We start from the raw sequence: 21,502 nt of genomic DNA, 5'->3' as shown, positions 1-21,502 counted from the left end.
AACTGGCTGGAAAGATGCCAGTGATGTATGTTCTTACTAACATCATAAACACATCTGAGACATGGCTTGTAGAAGCTGAAAAGAGATGGGGATCAGGTTGTAGTAGGGCAGTTGGAGTGAAGAAGTTTTGAGGAGAGGAGAGAATAAGTTGTGTTGTGTGCTTGTGTCTGTTTATAAGTGTCAAAAGCTGAGAACTTGTTGCTGATGGTTGTCTCCTTGTTAGTTGAGAAAGTGGCAGAGCCATGAGCAGTCGGACAGGTGGAGGCAGGAGGTGGGCAGGACGGAGGATGGAGGAGAACAACGCAAATAGTTTGCTGGTGTCAGTACTGTTAATCTTGTCCTGGTAGTGCATGGCAGATATACCGGAGGAGAAAGAGCAGAGAAGCACCATCACTTCTGTTATTAAAATAGATGTTGGCAATGCTATCGATTCTACAGCTAAGACTCAAAGTTAGACTACAAAAAGTCCAGCCGGCTCAGATGCAAGAGAAGACATACTTAGCTTCGTAGTTCGTCTGGCAGGGTCAGAGTAAGGTTGTCTTGTCCTTTTAAAGTGTTGTCTTATTCAGCAGATCTCTCTCTCTCTCTCTCTCTCTGCAGTTAATGGTGTTTGGTCTTTGTGGACTGAATGGTCTCCATGCAGCGTGAACTGTGGAAGAGGAGTTCAGAAACGTTCTCGCACCTGTACTAACCCGGCCCCTCTGAACGGAGGAGCGTTCTGTGAGGGCATGTCTGTGCAAAAGATCACTTGCAATGCCCTCTGCCCAGGTCAGACTCATTGTGAACTTCAGTATATTCCTGCTTTGTGGCTGTTCTGCAGCATCTAAGCTCAGTTTTAGTGTCTTTTTCATTTTTAATAGCTGTGTTTGACATTCATTATAGATTGGGGATGGGAATTTACAATTTGTTCTTTAAAACTTACAATAAGTGAATTATGCCCCATGTTTGTACATGATCTTAATCTTCTAGAACTATGAAGGAATACATTTTCTGTCATAACTAGATTTGTTTATTAATATTGATCTATTATATTAGTGAATCTTCAGTTATGGTTTCCCATAGAAACCACATTGTAGAGAATACTATACTTTATTATTATTAGAAACAACTCCATTCACTCCATTTCATAATAATAATAAAGTATAATATTCTCTACAATGTGGTTTCTATGGGAAACCATAACTGAAGCACAAATGTGAAATTAGTATAATTGTCACTGCTGTGTACACAGTTTAGTATATAGTGTCATGTGTGAGGACAATTAAGAAAACAAATTAAACAATTAGGGATAAAATACATTTTTATAATGCACCCTATAACGCAACCCTAACCCTATGCACCCTTTATATTGGATGGCTCTGAAAAATCTATTTGTAGTAAGAAATTCACAGATAATGCATTTAGCTGTTGTTCTCTTTACTTTTAGACAGCTCTGTTATTTATTAAGAATTAATAAACAACTTGATTTAAATACTTTAATTAAATAACACATTGCTCAAATGTTTACAGTTAAAGGGATACTTCACCCAAAAATAAAAGTTCTGTCATCATTTATTCACCTTCGAGTTGTTCCAAATTTGTATTTTTTTTTGTTCTGATGAACACAGAGAAATATAGAATGCTTAGAATACTTATGAATGCTTATAACCAGACAGATTTTGCCCCCCCATTGACTACCATAGTAGGAAAAAATAGAATGGTAGTCAAAAGTGCCCCAGAACTATTTGCTGTCCTACATTCTTCAAAATGTCTTTTGTGTTCAAAAGAACAAAAATGTTTTCCTACTATGGGAGACAATGGGGGGCAAGATCTGTTTGGTCTTTTTAAACTTTTAATTAACTCCCTATACTTCTTGGGCAACTGTCCAATTAGGCAACGTATTCTTTTCTGTAATAAACATATCAAAAAATTATGCTGAATGAGCAATATGAGTTTAAATGTTCAACCTGACACTGTTACGTATTTGCTTCAGCACACTCATTTAAACAAGCTTCAACAGCCATGGAGTGGCCTGAAAATCCACAAAATATTTATTTATTATTTATTTATAAAATCCAAAAAAGGTTTATTTCTACAGTGTGTATAACTATAACATGTTGGGGGAACTAGATCCTAAGTTGGCAAAAACATTCTAAACTAAAGGGTCTACTTTTATTTGTGTACACTCACAATAACGACAAAACTGTGTGCTTTAAATAAAGAAAGGTTAAGTTATTGACCTGCAGATGCTTCCTCGGGTTCGGCATTGAAGGCTTCAAATGAGAACAAATCAAAAGCATCAGAATAGCATTGAAATTAATGAATTACAATTACTTTTATTTTGTAATTAAATTACGTAACGCCATTACATGTAACTAGTTACTCCCCAATACTGCCAACCTGATATGGTTTGATATGATATCAAGTTCACATAATTGGTTACCAAGGAGACAAAAGTAAGTCTTGGTGGGATTTTTGTGCACCATTTCCAGTCAAGCTGACGTTATGTCTGTTGTCATGAAAAGTGTGCAGAAGAACCCAATTGCAGGCAGCGGGGAATGAGGTTAACAAAAACAAGACTTTATTTACAAGAAACACAAAACAAAAACCCACGATGGGGAAAACACAATACAACAAGATAATGACAGGACGACTACTAACTAACACTAAACTGAAAATAAACAACACTAGATAAACCAAACTAAACACTTACTAAGACTGACAGGACACTCCAAACGGACCACGAGCACGGGAGACACAGGAAACCACAGGATACAATAAACAAGGAACACCACCAAAGACACCATATACAATGCACGAGCACAGGACAAAGAAACAAGAGAGTATTTAAAGGAAAGACAAACAAGGGATAACGACATGGGGCAGGTGTGGTTAATCAAACACTCAGGGAAGGATAATGAGGAAACGAGATGAGCGGGGCCAATGACGAGACACTGGAGAGAAACGCATACCATTGCCAAAAGGACAATAATATGTTTCTCTCCACACATAACCAAAGGCTTTGCCATGGCTCTGCTACAGGACCAAGAAAAGCATGACTAAGGAAGCAGAGCCATGACATCTGTATAAAGACATATAAAAATTAATCAATGTTAATTAATTGTGTGCATTAGACCAATGCTGTCAAACACTGTAAATGGTGTCAGATGTAATCATTTGAATGATGATGGAAATGCTGGAAATATTCTTAACGCTTTAGAAAATGAACATGTCTCAATAATTTGTGTACGTGTACTACAGAAATAAACCATAGATTGCATATACATATACACTGTTAAAGAAGTTGATTAAACTAGTGAAAGTGTGAAAAATGTTTTGGGAACATTTATTCACAGGGCAAAAAGTGTCCATGGTTAAAAAATCTTCAAAACTTTTCTGAAGAATGGTTTATGTAATCCTACCAGCGTGCTAAAAAATGGCACCATTTCATACAATTAATCCCTTTAAAATACTTTTAATGAAGTCTCCAGAAATCTCAAGTTCTCTTGTGAATTGTGGTTAATGCTCAGAACAGCTGGTCTTTTTTTTTAATGGCAACCCTGTGGTGTTCTCTGCAGTGGATGGAGTCTGGGAGGAGTGGGCTGAGTGGACGCTGTGTAACGTCCAATGTGAGAGGCAGCGATGGAGGGAGTGTAATGTGCCGCCACCCCGACACAGAGGCAAGATGTGTGAAGGAGATGCTCAGACCACAGAGAACTGCACAGGCGGACTGTGTTCACAAAGTGAGTATGTGCTAATGCAGAATGATACCTTAATTCAGGGCTCGACATAAACGCTTGTCCGGGACAAGTTAATGTTTTGCATGGGTAAGTGAGAGAGAATTTTACTTTCCCGACCGGACAAGTAACTTGGAAAAAAATTAACAGTGCTACGAAAAAATCGGTCTGTGCTAAGAATAATACGAATAGGTGCATTAGATTAGACAGAGCTGTGTGTTTGTGTGAACTGCGTTTGTCGTCGTTGTGCTTTGAGTCCATATAACTAGATGCGGACGCGGAATCCTGTTATTTAAATATGTCATCTGACTGTTCTGCGTGACTGAGTGAATGAGGTGCACAGATTAACACACTACATGAGTGATGGTCGAGGATTTGTCTGCGTCTGCACTGTATGAGGATATAAAACACATCAAATTAATCTCCAGAGTTTCTCTTTGAGTTTATTTTACGAGCACTTTACAGTTTGAGTGAAGCTATCGTCAAACACATAGACATAAGAAATAACTAGACCGCGCATTGGCTGCTTTGGTCAGCTGCTGCGATACGTCAACGGTGCCGCCATATTGGTTGTGGCATGATTAGCATGTAAACAAATGCAAGTAAACGGGGGAGCTGCGCCTTTTCGGCATTAAAAGTACAATAACGTTTACATTTCTTAACAAATTTCAAGGATTTGCGATGTATGTGGAGCACAAAACATCATGTCTCTAGATACTTAAAATCTCAATATTTAGACTTAGAAAAATAAATCTTTGTTACAGGAAATTGTGAATAATTTATTCATTGTGCCTGTTATTCTTGGAAGTACATTATATAGAACATGTTTGGTGATATGTTATGAATATGCAAGACAAACAACAGCATTATACATAAAAATAACCGCGTTAAAATATTAATCGAGAATAAAACACAGACATCTTGAGATGGTATGAAGAAACGTTTTATTTGAATCATCAAACAAAACATCCAAGGTAATATTAATTTATTTACGTTACATCTGAAAAAAAATCAAGATTATTATTGGGGAAATTGCTTCTTGTGTCATCATTTTAGCTTTTCTTGAGCTCCAGTTAAGAACACAGCTGGAGCTCGTTTACACAGCATACAGATATACTCAAAAACAGACCATTTTAAAGATAATAGATGGTCCTTATGGATTCAGTAAAACAGTTACAGCAGTGAAACATTTATGTGATATTTGTAAAACACATAATACAATCGTACATTATGAATATGAAATTGCATACAGTAATACATGAGACAAACCATTTCAATTTATCCCAGCAGTATTTCAAAGTGAACGAGCTGTATTCTGATCATGTACATTTCATCTACCTTAAAATATAGCACATTAGGGGTGTCGCCACAATAATTAAAGGCGGAATAGACGATTTTGTAAGATGCTAACTTTAGCCTGCTAGCACTGAAATCATGATCCCACCCTCCATGCGAATCGCCGTCCAAAGCCACGCCTCCTCCAAAACACATGAACGCGCACAAACCAGAAGCTCTTGGATCTATTCCAATTAAATCATGTCTCATTCAACAGTTCATTACAGTACAAAGTAAATAACGTTACTACAATAGCGAAAACCGCTACCGTAAACAACAGCTTTAAAGCGGGATTAGATGTATTAACGATGTAATACATAAAGTCCACAAACTACATAAACAACATAATCAAAACCCATCAAAATCGAATCATATCATGTACCTACCTGTCCAAAAGTTACCATGGCATCATCTTTGAAACCCTTGACTCCCGTAGTTGCTCCCAGCGTGGAAAAGCAACACTGATTATAATCGCGCCGAGGGCAATGATTTGGCAAACGTTTTTTGGTCCTACACCTTTCACAGACGATATATGATTATAAAAAGACCAATATATCACTTTACTTATTGATTGCTATCAGGATGTTAAGAGACTTCCAACCAGCATGACAAAAAACGTTTCTGGACAGGATTGCCTACTCAATCTTTAAGCAGAAAAAAAGCCAAATGATGGAGTTACTTATGATAATAAATGTCTAACCGTCGATACCTCATTATGAAACGTTTCCGTACTCCGCTTAAGTCCGTAATATTGAAATCGGTTGATAAATGTGTGTATATCCAGAAAAACTGCAGCTCCACCGTACACTTCCATGTGCTTGTATGCAGTGTTCGAATTGTGTCAAGGCTCTTGGGGGGTCCCCTAACCAGTCTTCAAAAAAAAAAACAGACGGAGCTGCCAGTACAAGCATCAATCACATGACAGTTTGGATAATTTTAGTAATTTGACCACATTACACGCATAAATGTCTTTAACATGTTGATAATCCATTAAAAGAGATCCACATGAGGGAGAGATTAAAAGACATATTTTTTTGCAGTGACCATGCTATCGATCTTGCTGTAATTTTTTTATTTTGCATTGTAGCCTAGATCTTTTTTTTTAAGATTAGTTGTTGACTTTAATTGTACAGCTATTGTTAGAGGGGACAGGAAGCGAAGTGGGAGAGCGAAGTGGATGGGTTCGGGAAAGGACCACAAGACGGAATCGAACCCGGGTCGCCCGATGCGCAACCGCGCCACATGTCAGAGCACTGCCCACTAGGCTATTGGCTCCGACAGCCTAGATGTATTTAATAAGATTTTGCCTAGGTTTGATGTCTTTCTTGCTGAGATTTCACTCATTGTAATCTCTTAAATTTATTTATAGCAATAAGAATAACACGTTTTTCAAAATGTATGATAACATTTTCTTACTAATTGAGATTTTCCTGTCCTCTTATTTTCCTTATTTTTTTCTTGTCCTTTGATTCTTGTTCTTTATATTATTGTAATGCAGTGCTGTTCCCTTTTTTTTTGGAATATTAATAAAAATCATTGGAGCCAGTGAGGGAGAGGATGCGTCACCTCATGCAGAAGCGCGTTTTAAACGTGATTCATCTCCTGATAATGTAGATCAAGTATATGAAAACATGCAGGATAAGAAAAACGAATGTCATTCCTTTGGGCAAAAGCAGAAGCCTTCTGGTCAAAGTCGGAGCTCATGTTTGCAGAAGGGAGAGCAAAATAATCTCTGGGGAATGCAAAAGTTTTCTGAGGGAAAGGAAAATATTCTTGAGGAAACGCAAAAGTTTTGCAAAGGAACGCACTTTTGGGGAGAGCAAAATATTTTCACTCCCTTTCCTATTTTTCCACCACCTGTATGTCCCTGTAGTGGCTCAGTGTGACATCTGTTTTTACAATGTGAGATAACATTGGACATAAAGAAAGACTTGCATATCAAAATGATACTAGGCTAACTGTCAAGTTTTAAGATAAACACTTTCAATATGAGAGGATCCGCACGCAGCCAGTGTCTTGCTGCGACATCTCTGTACATTCTTCATCTTCATTGAACACTGTGTGGCGCACTTGAGCATGCATGGATTTTTCAGATAAAAATTACATTTAGTTTTATGAAATTTGTACAAATAATGGACAAAAGCGTTTTGTTTTAGTATGATAATTTGACAAAAAAATAATTTTGTGTTCTTAGTTGTCTAGTTTTAATGAAAATCCAGGGACCCCCCAAGTTCACTATTTTAGACCTTATGAGAGGTCCCTTAAGGCTTATGAGGGGTCCGGGACCGCCCCAAGCACCCCTCCATTCGAACCCTGCTTGTATGGAAATGTTGCCACGACTAATATGGCGGTGCCGCCGTTGACGTACGATCCAGCAGCCACGAGCGGTCTATGGAGGACTAAACCTGCAAAAATTATAAATAAATGAATAAATAAATATATAAACGAATAAATGTAATAATATGAAAATAAATACAGGAATGAATGGTTTGATAAAACAAAATAATTCGTTTTAGCTATTATTGATCTTAGCTTTAACTTTTCTTTTCATTTTTTAAATTGATTTATTATTTTTTGTGTCCATTTTTAATTATTTTTAATTATTATTTTTTTTTATTTTTAGATTATTTTATTTATCATTTCCTTTTATTTTTACATTTATTTATTTATACGTTTATTTATTTTTAGATTTATTTATTATCGCATGTATTTATTTCCACTTTTATTTATTTATTCTTGTATTTATTGTTACTTTTCTGTGTCTTGTATGATAATTAGATGGGTTGGTCTTGCCTACTATTGGTTCAGCGTAGATTGAAGCGTTTGATCGATTACTCTTGACTTGTTTTGGACTAACGTCACGTCACTCACTGATCGTTTGCTTCGTGTATAACGTTTATGGCGTGCGCACAATTAGCTAGAGAGTTACAGCATTTAGCCAATGAAGTCGATAACCATGCATCAAATGACTATGTGTCATTCAGATTAGATGCACTTATTGATGATTTATTACAGATTGACGGCGAGATAAATGACAAAGTTCTCCCTCGGTTGTTAGCCTCTTTGCAGCACATTCAAAGTCTGTGCGAGTCAGAGGGTGCTATGCTATGGTGGCGTTACAGTTCAACTGGTGAAAATCATAAAGCACAAAATGTAATAAGGTTTAACTACACAGATGAGCTTGTAAACCGAAGTCGCAAGCTAACGCTTTGTCAAAGTGATAGTTATAAGCAGCCTTTCGGTTAGAAAAAGCGTAAAGATTTAATGTAACATGATGTAACATAATGTAAATGAATTGAGACATAGTGAACTTAAGTCACAAGTTAACACGGTAGTAATGAGCATCGTTCTTTCACTACAGGGGCCATCAAATGGAAACCATTCCTTCTAAAAAGACGTGGTTACTAAACGGTACTCGTAAACTACATTCCATAAGAGATAAATAACACAGAGGTCACAAGTTAAAACGGGCATATTCCCTTGATTCATCCAGCTGCATATTGTTGTGTGACATCTTGATATTATTGCAAAGATCCGCAGCAGCTAGCATTGCGAAATAGCTTAGTGTGATTGTTACCGTAGTGACACGCTGCCTCACTTTATTGTATGGGTACGAATCCCGTGTCAAATCGCTTTATTTATTTTTTCACCTCGCTTCAGCCGTTACGGGCGATCATACCAATAATTTGCAATCTTAACAAGAATGTCAAAATCATGTAACAAGAAAGTCTGTGTTTATTAGACATCTTAATATCAAGTCGTCTTGTGCTTTCAGAATCGACGAATCTGCTGAGGTCGTTCATGCACCTCTTTGGCAGAGGACCTGTAACCGGAACTTGGTCACCACCTTAGCACCCCCTGACTCGCACAGATTTTGAAGAACTTTGTCATTTATCTCTCCGTCAATCTGTAATAAATCCTCAATAAGTGCATCTAATCTGAATGACACATAGTCATTTGATGCATGGTTATCGACTTCATTGGCTAAATGCTGTAACTCTCTAGCTAATTGTGCGCACGCCATAAACGTTATACACGAAGCAAACGATCAGTGAGTGACGTGACGTTAGTCCAAAACAAGTCAAGAGTAATCGATCAAACGCTTCAATCTACGCTGAACCAATAGTAGGCAAGACCAACCCATCTAATTATCATACAAGACACAGAAAAGTAAGAATAAATACAAGAATAAATAAATAAAAGTGGAAATAAATACATGCGATAATAAATAAATATAAAAATAAATAAACGTATAAATAAATAAATGTAAAAATAAAAGGAAATGATAAATAAAATAATCTAAAAATAAAAAATAATAATAATTAAAAATAATTAAAAATGGACACAAAAAATAATAAATCAATTTAAAAAATGAAAAGAAAAGTTAAAGCTAAGATCAATAATAGCTAAAACGAATTATTTTGTTTTATCAAACCATTCATTCCTGTATTTATTTTCATATTATTACATTTATTCGTTTATATATTTATTTATTTATACATTCATTTATTTATAATTTTTGCAGGTTTAGTCCTCCATAGCGGTCTAGTTATTTCTTATGTCTATGGTCAAACACACTAAAACTCAAGCGTCTTTCCGACGACCCGTCAAAATAAAAGTCCCGTTAACTTCAACACTCAGACGGAAAATAGTGTAGTATTTGCCTAAGGAAATTGTCGTACCCTTGTAGTAAATTGATAAATTGTAGTAAACACTGTAGTATTCTATAGTAAGGTTCAAAAACACCAAAGTATCTTGAAATCTTACTGCAGTTTACTATAGTAAATAACAGTATAGTATACTACAGTAATTTATATGGACAAATATACCTCTATTGTATAGTAAAAAAAAGAAATACACAGAACTTATAAAATAAAACAAATTTAGGTAAACTAAAGATTATATGGCCCTACTTTATCCATCTGTATGCAACATTAATGTCATTTGTCAGTTACCTGCCTATTCATGTGATGAACTGCACTTGCATATTTTTTTAATGATGACAACAGACATTTTATACTTGTGCTACAACTCTTTGGCCTCTGTAGCACCAGTGCTATGTGCAAAAAAAGTTAACGTACAGCCCTGTTCTATAGCAATCATGTAGAGTATTAACAAATTTAGGTGGCTGCAGCGGACACTAGGTAAAACGCTTATAAGCAAACTTGACCAATCAGGATCCGAAACAATTATATTGATACTTCAAATGAAATATATATTTTTAAGTATTATATTTGTACTCAGACAAGTGAATGACAAATTTAGTTGTCCGAAGGACAACCACATGACAATGCTTAATGTCAAGCCCTGCTTAATTGATCGATCAATCAATGACATCAGCATTATCATCGTCATGTCATGGCTTAATTCTCGACATAATAAAAATGACTTGACGGTACTTTGTATTGGAAGTGACATAATTGTCTGCTAAAAATGTTCACCCAAAAATGAAAATTCCGTCATCATTTACTCACCCTCTTGTCATTTCAAACCTGAATGACTTAATTTCTTCTGCAGAACACAAAAGAAGATATTTTATAGAATGTTGGTAACCAAACAATGGCCGTGCCCATTGACTTGCATTGGTTTTGAGTCTGTACAAGAGAAGTGAATGGGCTGTCGCTGTACGGTTAACATTCTTCAAAATCTCTTCTTTTGTGTTCTGCAGAATTGTCATTTTTGGGTGATTTATCCTTCTCAGTATTTCCCTCGTAGCTGTTGTGATGACAAACCTCTCTGATTTCACCTTTTTAATGAAAAAAGAACCTTCTTGCAGCTTAAGTGATCCAAAACCATCTGCCAGCTTCCCATGGCAACAATGCTGAGCAACAATATCCACAGCTGATGTTGGCATAGCCTGCAGTTGGACATCTACCCATGATGTGAATCAGATTTGTAAGACGTAATATGGGGATGGACTGTAATTCTTTCTCTCTCTCGTTCTGTGTTTTCCTTCCTGCAGATGGGAAGCTGATGCATGATGTAAAGCCCCAGAGTGAGTTCTCCCTCGCATTTCATGCGAGTTCTTAATTTCCATACAGATGAGGGAATTAAAAACTAAGTAAGCTGTTGTCTCTGAAAATGAACTCCAGTTTAAACCACTTTATCACTTTGAATCAACTGAAATATCCCATGTCCAAATTATTATCCTGATGATAGCACACCCAAATTATATAGTTTAAAACTTCAAAACAAAAGCTGCAGTCTGTAACATTTGCCTTTGTATCATCATCTCTGTTTGAAACACATAATTGCAGGTTACTTTACATACTAATGCCCCAGTCACACTTGCCTATTTGCTCCATTGACTTCCATACATACGCATGCGAATGCGGCAGACCGGAAACGCAAGCCCATCTGAAGATATTTCGCTGCGCAACTAAGTTCAAGTTTTGTGAACTCTGACCTGCGAATTTGTGTCACGTGAGTGCGTGAAACCAACAGAAGATAAAAACGTCACAGCGTGACCTCTCGGTACAGAAATGTTAAAGATGGAGAATATCCTGCTACCGCCCATTTTCGCAGCACCATTCGAACAAATTTGACTCCATGCACAAAGTCTAGTATGACCACGGAATTAGAGGCAGTTTACACGACAGCGTCTTCAAGTGAAAACTGAAACCCTTTTATGCATTTTGGCCATTAGTTTACACGACAACAGTGTTTTGGGGGACTGAAAATGCAAACTTAAAAAAAAAAGGTCTCAAAGTGCAAGTTTTTGAAAAAACGGCGCCGTTAACGTCTCCTTGTAACCTGCAAGGCAGAACTTTCTGAAAACGATGACGTCAGGCGCATGCGTATTACATGTTCAGTCGCACGAGTATAGCCAAAACGTGTAAATGCAGATCATTTTGTATGTGAAACTTGTCAAAAACGTTTTTCATTGGGTAAACGTGGTCTTAGATTTACGTGGGTTGAAGTCAAGTGACGTCAAACTGACATTTCCTGCATAAACGTAGCTCACCTTATAAATCATTATCATAAACTTAGCGTTTTGAATCTGAGTAAGGTTATGAGAGCTTCGAACACTGATTTTTCATGTATTTCCACAATAACTTTTTTTGTATATTTTTAACAAAAGAAAAAGTTACAGATTGCAGCTTTAAGATGAGCTATACATCAGAATGTATACACCAAAATCTATACATCAAAAATGTGATCATGCAATATCTACAATATCATTGTTTTTCAAACCAGTGTCATTTGTAAAGAAAATGAAAAAAGATGCAAAGATTATTTGAATGATGCCAAGATTAATTAGCAAGAATTCAACCTTACAAAAATTAGTCACCCACTGCAAATAAAGTCAAGAGCAAAGGAGTTAAAATTAAAATAAGTTAAATTAGGTTTATAGTTAAAAGATTTCCTTAAAGTCATTTTGCTTTTTCAGGTGAATTCCTTTAAAAAAACATTTATCGGAATTCATTGTCCTTTGATTTTCTAGTTGATAAGGACATCTGTAGAATATATCAATTTCAGACTACTTGTCTCTTGACTTTTTGTCCCTTTCTGAGATGTCCAAAGTGCTACTTGTAATCTATTATGTCCTTTCAGATTAGACTGAGTGAGGGATTTAATGTGGCATTTCAACATGTGCTATATTTAGAGAAAGCAATGATGTGTAATCACTGAATATCAACTCACTTCATCAAGTACAGTATATTACTGTACATCTCATTTCTCCCTTGTGTATTATTTTAACCATATTAAGATGCTTTTAAAACATCATTTTAAAATACCTTGTTTGGCCATCACCTGATTTAAAATGCATTTGCTCCTTGGGTTATAATGCTTTTTAATTGAAACTGATCTGTAGCATGAAGGACATGCAGTTGTTTCACCTTTGCCCCCTGGTCAGAAACACGTTTCCAGCTTGAACCATGTAATCCTGTAAAGCCGCATGTACCGTGTCAGGTTGTTTGAAATGCAGCGCTGTGGATTTATAAACATACTCTTCCTCTCACAGCTTGATTAATGTCCTCTGTGTCCTTTGTGATCTTGCGAGTTTGGCGTGCCCAACCCTCCCACAGCAGAGGTCACTTGGGTTAGTGCTGTAGATGCCAGCTGAACAGATGTATGATTGTGTGGGGTGCTGGCACACCACACTGCCAGACATTAAGAGCCCTGGATTTCACACTTCCCAAACTGCCCTCACGCGCCAAGCGTGTCTTTATACGCTGCTAAACGTGTGCATATTGCACCTGTTCCGTTTTCACAGATGTCTGAAAGATTTGCAAGTCTAACCACAGTGACCAGGTGTGACGGCTGTTTCCCTGTGTCCAAAATGTTTAGAGCTGTGAAAACTATTAAATCCATCAAATCCATTCAAACTTTTCAATTTCATGATAAGTAAACTTTTATGATATTTTCAATATTGTAGTATTACAATAACACAGCACACAGATGTTGCAGAGACACCTCTATGATTTGTGCAATTTTATCCAGAAAGTGGATTTTTCTGAGTCCAATGTCAGAATAAAATTCAGAAGTTTAATGAAAACTTATATAATATATTATGAATCACTATATGAATCTGTCCCTTGCTGCGTTTAGCAAATGCATAGATTGTGATGCTCATTATTTCCATGCTCATAATGTGACTTTTATAAATGAGTTGTGTGTGTTTATGGCTGTGTCCCAGGTATGGAGAGCTCGATTGATGTTGCGCTGTACTCTGGTCTGGCTGCGGGGGTGATAGCTATGGTCGTTCTCATCGTGGCCATCACCCTCTACAGGAAGAGTCAGAGTGAGTATGGAGTGGACGTCATTGACTCATCTGCTCTCGCTGGGGGCTTCCAGTCGTTTAACTTCAAGACTACCAGACAAGGTGAGAATTCATTAATTGCATCGTATTAAAAACTACAGCAATGATTAATATATCTTGAATCTCTACTTGAATATAACAATCAAATTGAATATTTTTGTGACCTGCTCTGTGTAAACCCAGCTAAAGTAATTTTTTGTGATTTACTGTTTTCTACATAAAATCATTTTACTGTACATAATATAAAGAACATTCTGTGATATATAACCTAGATATAACCTTGATATCTATAATATTCATGTCAAAGGTCACATCAAAGATTGAAATGATAGTAAAATCAATGGTTGAACTCAAACTTTGATGCTTGTTTTCTCATAATTAGATTTTGGGTCTTTAGCCTGGTTTTCACACACATGCTCCGGGTCCGGATTTAAGTATTTTTTACTATAAGGAATAGGGATGCACGATAAATGATCTGCCATATCGGTATCGGCCGATAAATGGTCATTTTTAATGTTATTGGTATCGGCCGATGATAAAATTTAGGCCGATAGCCGATAAATTATGAATCATTTCCTCTGGTTGAACCACTTCAGCTACACGCTGCTCACAGTTAAAATCCAGTACAGTACTTTCTTTCTGTCATGATCATTCACTGCTATTAGCAAAACATTGTTGATGTAGTATGTAGATATTTATGTGTAAATTATAGGAACAAACGAATATTGTTTGAAGCCGACTGCTGTCTGAATGCTTTCTGTCTTGAAACCTGTTAGACTTGTGGTTATTGAGAACACCTTTCCGGGTTGCTCTGGGAGAACATCTATAGTTTGTTTATTAAATAAACATTATACCAGAGTTATACCAAGTTAAAGAATCTTGAATTAGTGTAAAGTAGGCTTGGTACATGATTTTCAGGGGGAAAATATTTTCAGTCTCAGAAAATGTTATATTAATATTTAGACACTGTATATCGGCCAATATAACGGTTATTGACTTCCAATGTTCAAGAATTATCTGTTATCGTTATCGGCCAAAATTTACATATAGGTGCATCCCTAATAAAATAAAATTGTATAAAAAATGTATTACAATACAGCTGCTCTCAATGAAATGTGCCTTTATTGTGACATTTTGCAGTAAGTTGCACAAAATACCATTGTAAAATTGTAGATAGCATGGAATGAATCAGAATAGACCTCGTGTCAGATGATCAACACCTCAGAATCAGAAAAATAAACTAGATTTGCCCAAGTTTGTTAGATTCGTGGCATAAAATCAAATGTACTTCAATGTATTTAAACAAATATTTTGATTAATTTCGTTTTAACACACTTGAATTTAAAGACCGCTGTATTTTAAAGCATAGGTATACAGTGGAATTTCTAGTATTGCATTAGTATTGCATCATTTTTGAATATTGTGTGTAAATTAAATCTCTTTTTTTTACTCATTTTACCTGTAAAAGAAAACCTGCTTAATAATTAAAATGTGCTCAGAAAAAATATGATTAGAATATCATACTTGCATTATAATGATGCACGTTTAGTTTTAGTTTTTTGTTGTTAACTAATAATCTACACATGCTTAGGTTTTTTATAAGATACGCTTTCACTCCACAGTACGACACTATGTTATTTGATTTTGACACTGACACATACTCAGCCTTTCACTCACACAAATGTCCTCCACACACAAAAAAACCCTCTAAACCCCAAATCCTCTGACAGTTAAATGTGTAAAGCATGCTAGGTTGAGCATCAATTCTGCTTTTTTGTCACCCGTGCGATATCTTCTCTTGATAAGACCGTCTGTGGTCACGTGACACGCATTTGGTTCCGCTTCACGCATTCATATTACTGTCACTGACACTTCTGGGTCAGAGAAAGTGATAGCCATCGCCACACGGGGTAATCAATCCTGGCTGCTAGTGACAGCACAGTGAAAGGCTGCGGCGGAGCTGCGACTAGCAGCTTGTGTTTACTGTGCTCAAGGCCTGGCATGATGACACCCCTCTTCTGCACGCAACAGGAAGAGGGGGATCAAGGCTCAGCTGAGCCGCATCTGTCAGGTCATCAATCCTATTTAAAAAGGCCAACTTTCTCCCTGCCTCACGCCACGCTCTCCAGTAACAGCCATCCCAATTCCCATCAGCCCGCAAACTCATGGAAAGGAAGCATGCCGGATGTTGATTTAATGGCATGGGGTGTTGAATGAGAAATTGCCAAAATAATCATTGCTCAAGTTGATGCCAAAATACTGAAATACATTTAGTTATAGTGTTTTGTGAAAGGATTTTGAATGCATTTAATATTATTTGAAACGCTTTCATTTAATGGTTTTGTGTAATTCATAATGTATATCACATCACATGCTTTTATCCTATCCCTACATGACATCTGTTGCTATTTTCTCAAGTAATCCAGCTCCCTTTTCCTCTTGCTAGCAACAGTGTGAGACTTTTGGAGGACGTGCTCTTAAAATCTTAACCACCGAGTCATTTTAATCATGACTCCAATTCTAGATCTTTCCCGCAAGGTATCCAGCTACATGCCTGTTTCATTAACTGCTATCATCCTGCTGTCTTTCTCTTTCATTTGATTTTGTCGTTTTAAAGATTTCCCGTCCCACGGTGTTCAGATCCCTCTATTCAAGAGATGTGAGGAGGAAAAACCAATTTGTTGTGGGCGACAATTCAAAAGTTTAAGCATTTTATATAGTTTCATTTAAGTGTATGTCTGGTGAAACTAAAATCAGGTCCAGTTTCCTGCTACCTAGTTGTTAAAAGTTGTAATGAATTCTAGTTTGATCATTTTCAATGTGTGCAGCAGGAAACTTATGCAGAACAGTGTTTCCTAAATTTCAGCATTTTTCTAAAACTTGACTTTGATCTGTCCTGAGAACATATTTGAATTTTGCACTTCTGCTCAGAATCACATTGTAAAAAAGTCTTAATCTAAAAATCTTACTTCTTTCAATTAAATGAGGTTGCCAATGTTACAAGATTAAAGCTGCAATATGTTATGTTTTGTGGGGTTAAATTCTAAAATTCATTTTTAAGCAAATGCAATCAAATTTGGCCCCAATCTGTTCAAAATCTGGTCAAAATTTGGTAAACATCTGGGCCCGTATTCATGAAAAATCTTAGCGCAAAGAGTTCTAATAAGAAAATTCTTAGAAATGTGGGCGTTTTCCCTTAGAATTACAGAAAAGATCCTAGTAAAGAAAAAAGTAATTCATAAAGCAAAATTTTAGGAGTAGGGAGGAGGACTTTTAAGAGACTTAAGAGTTTCTTTAGCAGCAGAGAAAATGGACAAAACACGAAAAGTGAGAAGAAATGTGTTGCAATGCATGACGATTTCCATATTACTTTTAAGGTTTATCAGATGTTTTATTGTTTTCTGTGTGTGTGTGTTCAACTTTTGATTAGGCTATCTTGGTTTTGGTTTTGGTTTTCTTGTATAGCTGCTTTGATGCAATGCAAATTGTAAAAGCGCTATAAAATAAAATGACATTGAATTGAATGACAGTGAGTTAATAAGACACAACACATTAGATCGTGCAGGGTTCATGTTTGTAACCGATCCTATTAGAGACACGCTAACATCTCCAAGACAGCGCAGAAATGCCATAGCGCCAGAAACAGAAGAAATCACTACATTAACATATTTAGCAACTGGAGAAATGCAGCTATGCAGCAGAGATGATTTGGTTCTGTCACAACCTTCTATAGTGATCACACAAACAATTACAGCACTTACAGAAACTTATTGTGTCACTGTTCATTTTCTATCAAATACGTTGACATTAACAGCATGGTAAATAAAAAAAGAAAGAATATATATATATATATATATATAGTGCGTGCGTGTGCGCGTGAGTACAGTAAAACAGGAAAAAAGAAATATGCCATTTCAAACTAATGACCCAATACTTAAAAGCGCTCTTTTTTCCTTCTTGGTCAACCAACCAATCACAGTCTTTAGAAGACTGTGTTATACATAGCAACGGGGTCAGCCCTGCCTCCTCACTAAGATAAAAGTTTTTGTCTTTTCCTTGCTCAGAGTTTCTCTCAGATTGGTTCTGAATCGCTCTTAAGCTAAGACTCCTACGTAGAAGTTTTTAAGCTAAATTAAGAGTTTTCTTAGAGGATTCTTAGAAGCTTTAAGAATACGGGCCCTGTTCTCCTTAACTAAGTTTGCAATGGTACTATTTATAATATGAGCTGCCTGGTACAATTTCTCAAGATTTTGCTCACTTGACATTAACACACACAATAAAAACATTGAAATAGGCCTGCAATTTCATATCTCAATTTCAAACAGAGATATCAATAGAGAGGCAAAAGTTATGAAAAGCGGTTAAAAATACACACGCACGCACGCACGCACGCACACACACACACACCTTTTTAGAATGCCAAAGACAGCCCCATCCTCACCCTGTTACAAAACCTTGACCTGCCCAAACATGGTGACTAGAAATATCTCAAACGCCTGACACAATCAGCCCTGCCTGAGGTAATTAACGATTTTCCTAAAAATAAAGGCCCATTAGCCTCCTGCTCCCCACCCCTCACTGTGCAGCAGCTGGCCAGCAAGGACTAAGTGACTCAAATGTTGGAGCTTTGGCATCAGGATGAATCGTGAGGGCCCTGTGACGGTGTATGTCTGCATCATACTAGAAAAGGTGAGAGAGTAGCAGCGTGGGACAAACCCCCCCCCTTCCAGGAGCTTCCAGGAAAACTTAAAAAACAAAAAGGTCACTTAGATGTACTTCAGATGTGTTTGTCCTCTCGAGTAGATAAATGAATGAATTATACAGTTCAGATCCTCAGTGATCTTACTCGAGAACGTCCTGCAGATTTTCATCTGTGACTGGTGCATTTAGAAGTCCTATAAATATGCGACAGTATCTTTGATGATCCCTGTTTACCTGCCTATAAATAAATACCACAGTTACTGGTTAGTTTTTTTGATCTAAGATGCTTTGGTAGTTTCATGCTTTGAAGTGTTATAAAGCATTCACACAGTGAAGACATGAGGATTGAACAGATCCTTTTTTCTTGACCTTGCTACTGTTAGTTGTAAGGGATTGGATTCAAACTGTATTTTATTGAATGCTATTGCACCTATTTAGAAACACCATGCTGTTAGTCTCAAGTGGTTACATTGTAGACAGCCAATTTAATTCTAACACGATAATCCTGTTACTTATTTAGTTTGTCCCAATGCATTTACTTTTTCACTTTTTTCCTTTCTGAGAGGACTTTTTTCAATTTCCGACTCTATCAGAATGAATATTTTAGCTTAAACAGCAAACTTAATATTTAATCCTCTTCTATTTGCACGTCTCGAAATTCAGGGCATGGTCTGACGTGCTGGTATTACTGAGTCGGCACCTCAGGACCTCATCTAACTGTATTCTTTTCCCTTCGCCTGTTTCAACAAATCCTACAAAAACAGCCTCATTATCACCGACTATCTTTTCATCTCCCCAGGCAATCCGCTTCTGCTCAATCCCATCATGCAGCCCGATATAACAGTGGGCCAGACCTACAGCAGTCCCATCTGTTTCCACGACTCCATAGACAAAGAACTCTTTGACCCCCTTCCCGAAAAGGTCAAAGTTCAGAGCTCCTTTATGGTTTCACTAGGTGTGGCAGACCGGGCGGAGTACCACGTCAAAGCCCACTCGGAGAGACAACCTGCTACCCTTCACCCAAACATGGTCACCGCTAATGGACCTCACGTTCTTGGAATAGGTCATTTAAAGACGAGCGCGGTGTTTGGGCACCTGGGTGGACGTCTGGTTATTCCAAATGCAGGTTAGAGAAAGAATAAATTCAACTTGATTGTAAAATATTGAATACACACAATCATTCATATATTTACATGTATGAAAGTGGAGACAAAAATATTTTATCCATTGGTTATGCAGTCACAATTTCTCTTATCTGAATTACATTTTAAAGCAAACACTGGCTCTCTCTGGCTTTCTGCATTTAATAATTGATCTAAAACTAGACGTTCTCCTTTAGCTGATGCTTGTAAGGGTCAACAACAATCTAATGAACCTGCTCTCTCTGAGGTCCTTGTGTTGAGAAACACACTTTCCCTTTCTGTCGGTCTCTCGACGTTGTGTCGAACCGACGGATGGGGTTCGTCCCTGAGAACCAATCGCTTCCGACTACTTAGAAAAGGCCAATGAAAATTGGCAAATGAAATTTGCATGCCGGACTCCGCCCCGGAAATCCGGGTATAAAAGGGAGACGGCGTGCATCACCTTTTGCACCTTTTGTTCTTCGGAGCCTTCGCTGATGAAGATCGACTCTTGCTACTTAGCAAAAAATCTACATTGCCAGTTCTACGACGTGGTGCAGCGGACTGTCCCTTCCTGCAGCGACTTCCCCTGGGCGTCTCGGCGGTTCCAGAGGTGTTTGAGCCAGCAGACGGTGCTTCAGCCATCGAACCACCCCCCGGGGGGTCAATGAAGCAGATCGTACCCTTAGTCCCCCTGTCGCGGTCCCTGGGAGCTTGGCTCGAGCTTCCCACACCGTCACGGTGGCTGAGGAGAACGATCCGTCTCGGCTACGCGATCCAGTTCGCCAGAAACCCGCCCAAGTTTTGGGGCATCCTCGCCACCTCGGTCAGAGGCCGGGATGCTCCCGTACTACGGGGCGAGGTCGCCACCCTTCTGGCGAAGGGTGCGATCGAGTCCGTCCCCTTAGCCGAGATGTCCAAGGGGTTTTACAGCCCTTACTTCATCGTCCCCAAAAAAGGCGGGGGGGGGTGCGCCCCATTCCTACGGTTCGCTTTCGAGGGTTGGGCATATCAGTACAGAGTCCTCCCCTTGTGTGTGAGGGTACTCAACTATCTCGACGACTGGCTTATCTTGGCACACTCGTGAGATCTGTTGTGTGCACACAGGGACCTGGTGCTCCGGCACCTAGATCGATTGGGACTACAGGTCAACCGAGAGAAGAGCAAGCTCTCCCCTGTGCAGAGCATCGTCTATCTCTGTCACCATGATAGCGCGACTGTCCGCAGTACGCGCCCAGTCGGAGTTGAACTGCCTGGATCATTTCACACAGTCAGCGGTTCCCCTGAAACTATTTCAGAGGCTCCTGGGACACATGGCATCCTCACCTGCGTTGATACCCCTCGGGTTGATGCACATGAGGCCGCTCCAACACTGGCTCCAGAGTCGAGTTCCCTGGAGAGCGTGGCACACCGGCGGCAGGCAGATGGTGATTACGCCTCGCTGCCGACGCACCCTAACCCCTTGGTCTTCCATGACCTTCCTTCGGGCAGGGGTACCCCTAGGGCAGGTTACGAGGTATGTCGTGGTGACAACGGACGCCTCCCTGCAGGGTTGGGGTGCAGTGTGCAACGGGCACCCAGTGTCGGGGCTTTGGACGGGCCCCCGCCTGCGCTGGCATATCAATTGCCTAGAATTGTGGACCGTGCTACTCGCACTAAAGAGGCTGCAGCCTCTCGTGCAGGGCAAGCACGTGCTGGTCTGGTCGGACAGCACTACTGCAGTAGCGTATATCAATCGTCAGGGTGGCGTTCGCTCACTGCAGTTAACACGACTCGCCCGACGCCTCCTCCGGTGGAGTCAGCAGGTGATCCGCTCCCTGCGTGCCACGTATATCCCAGGCAACCTGAACCAGACAGCCGATGCG

The 21,502-nt window shown here is 38.4% G+C and overlaps 1 protein-coding gene across 1 annotated transcript in view; it reads left to right on the top strand.

The window, feature by feature from the left end:
* The window catches only part of unc5db (unc-5 netrin receptor Db), a 187,195-nt gene that overhangs the window by 145,561 nt on the left and 20,132 nt on the right, over nt 1-21,502 (top strand). The window contains exons 5-10 of the mRNA XM_057349612.1: nt 348-450; nt 601-768; nt 3,558-3,722; nt 11,014-11,046; nt 13,693-13,878; nt 19,316-19,642. Coding sequence (XP_057205595.1) covers nt 348-450; nt 601-768; nt 3,558-3,722; nt 11,014-11,046; nt 13,693-13,878; nt 19,316-19,642 — 982 coding nt within the window. The remainder of the gene's footprint in view (nt 1-347; nt 451-600; nt 769-3,557; nt 3,723-11,013; nt 11,047-13,692; nt 13,879-19,315; nt 19,643-21,502) is intronic.

The sequence above is a fragment of the Triplophysa rosa genome, linkage group LG2, assembly GCF_024868665.1.
Source record: "Triplophysa rosa linkage group LG2, Trosa_1v2, whole genome shotgun sequence".
NCBI classification, from domain to species: domain Eukaryota; kingdom Metazoa; phylum Chordata; class Actinopteri; order Cypriniformes; family Nemacheilidae; genus Triplophysa; species Triplophysa rosa.
This window is presented reverse-complemented; position numbering and strand designations above follow the sequence as displayed.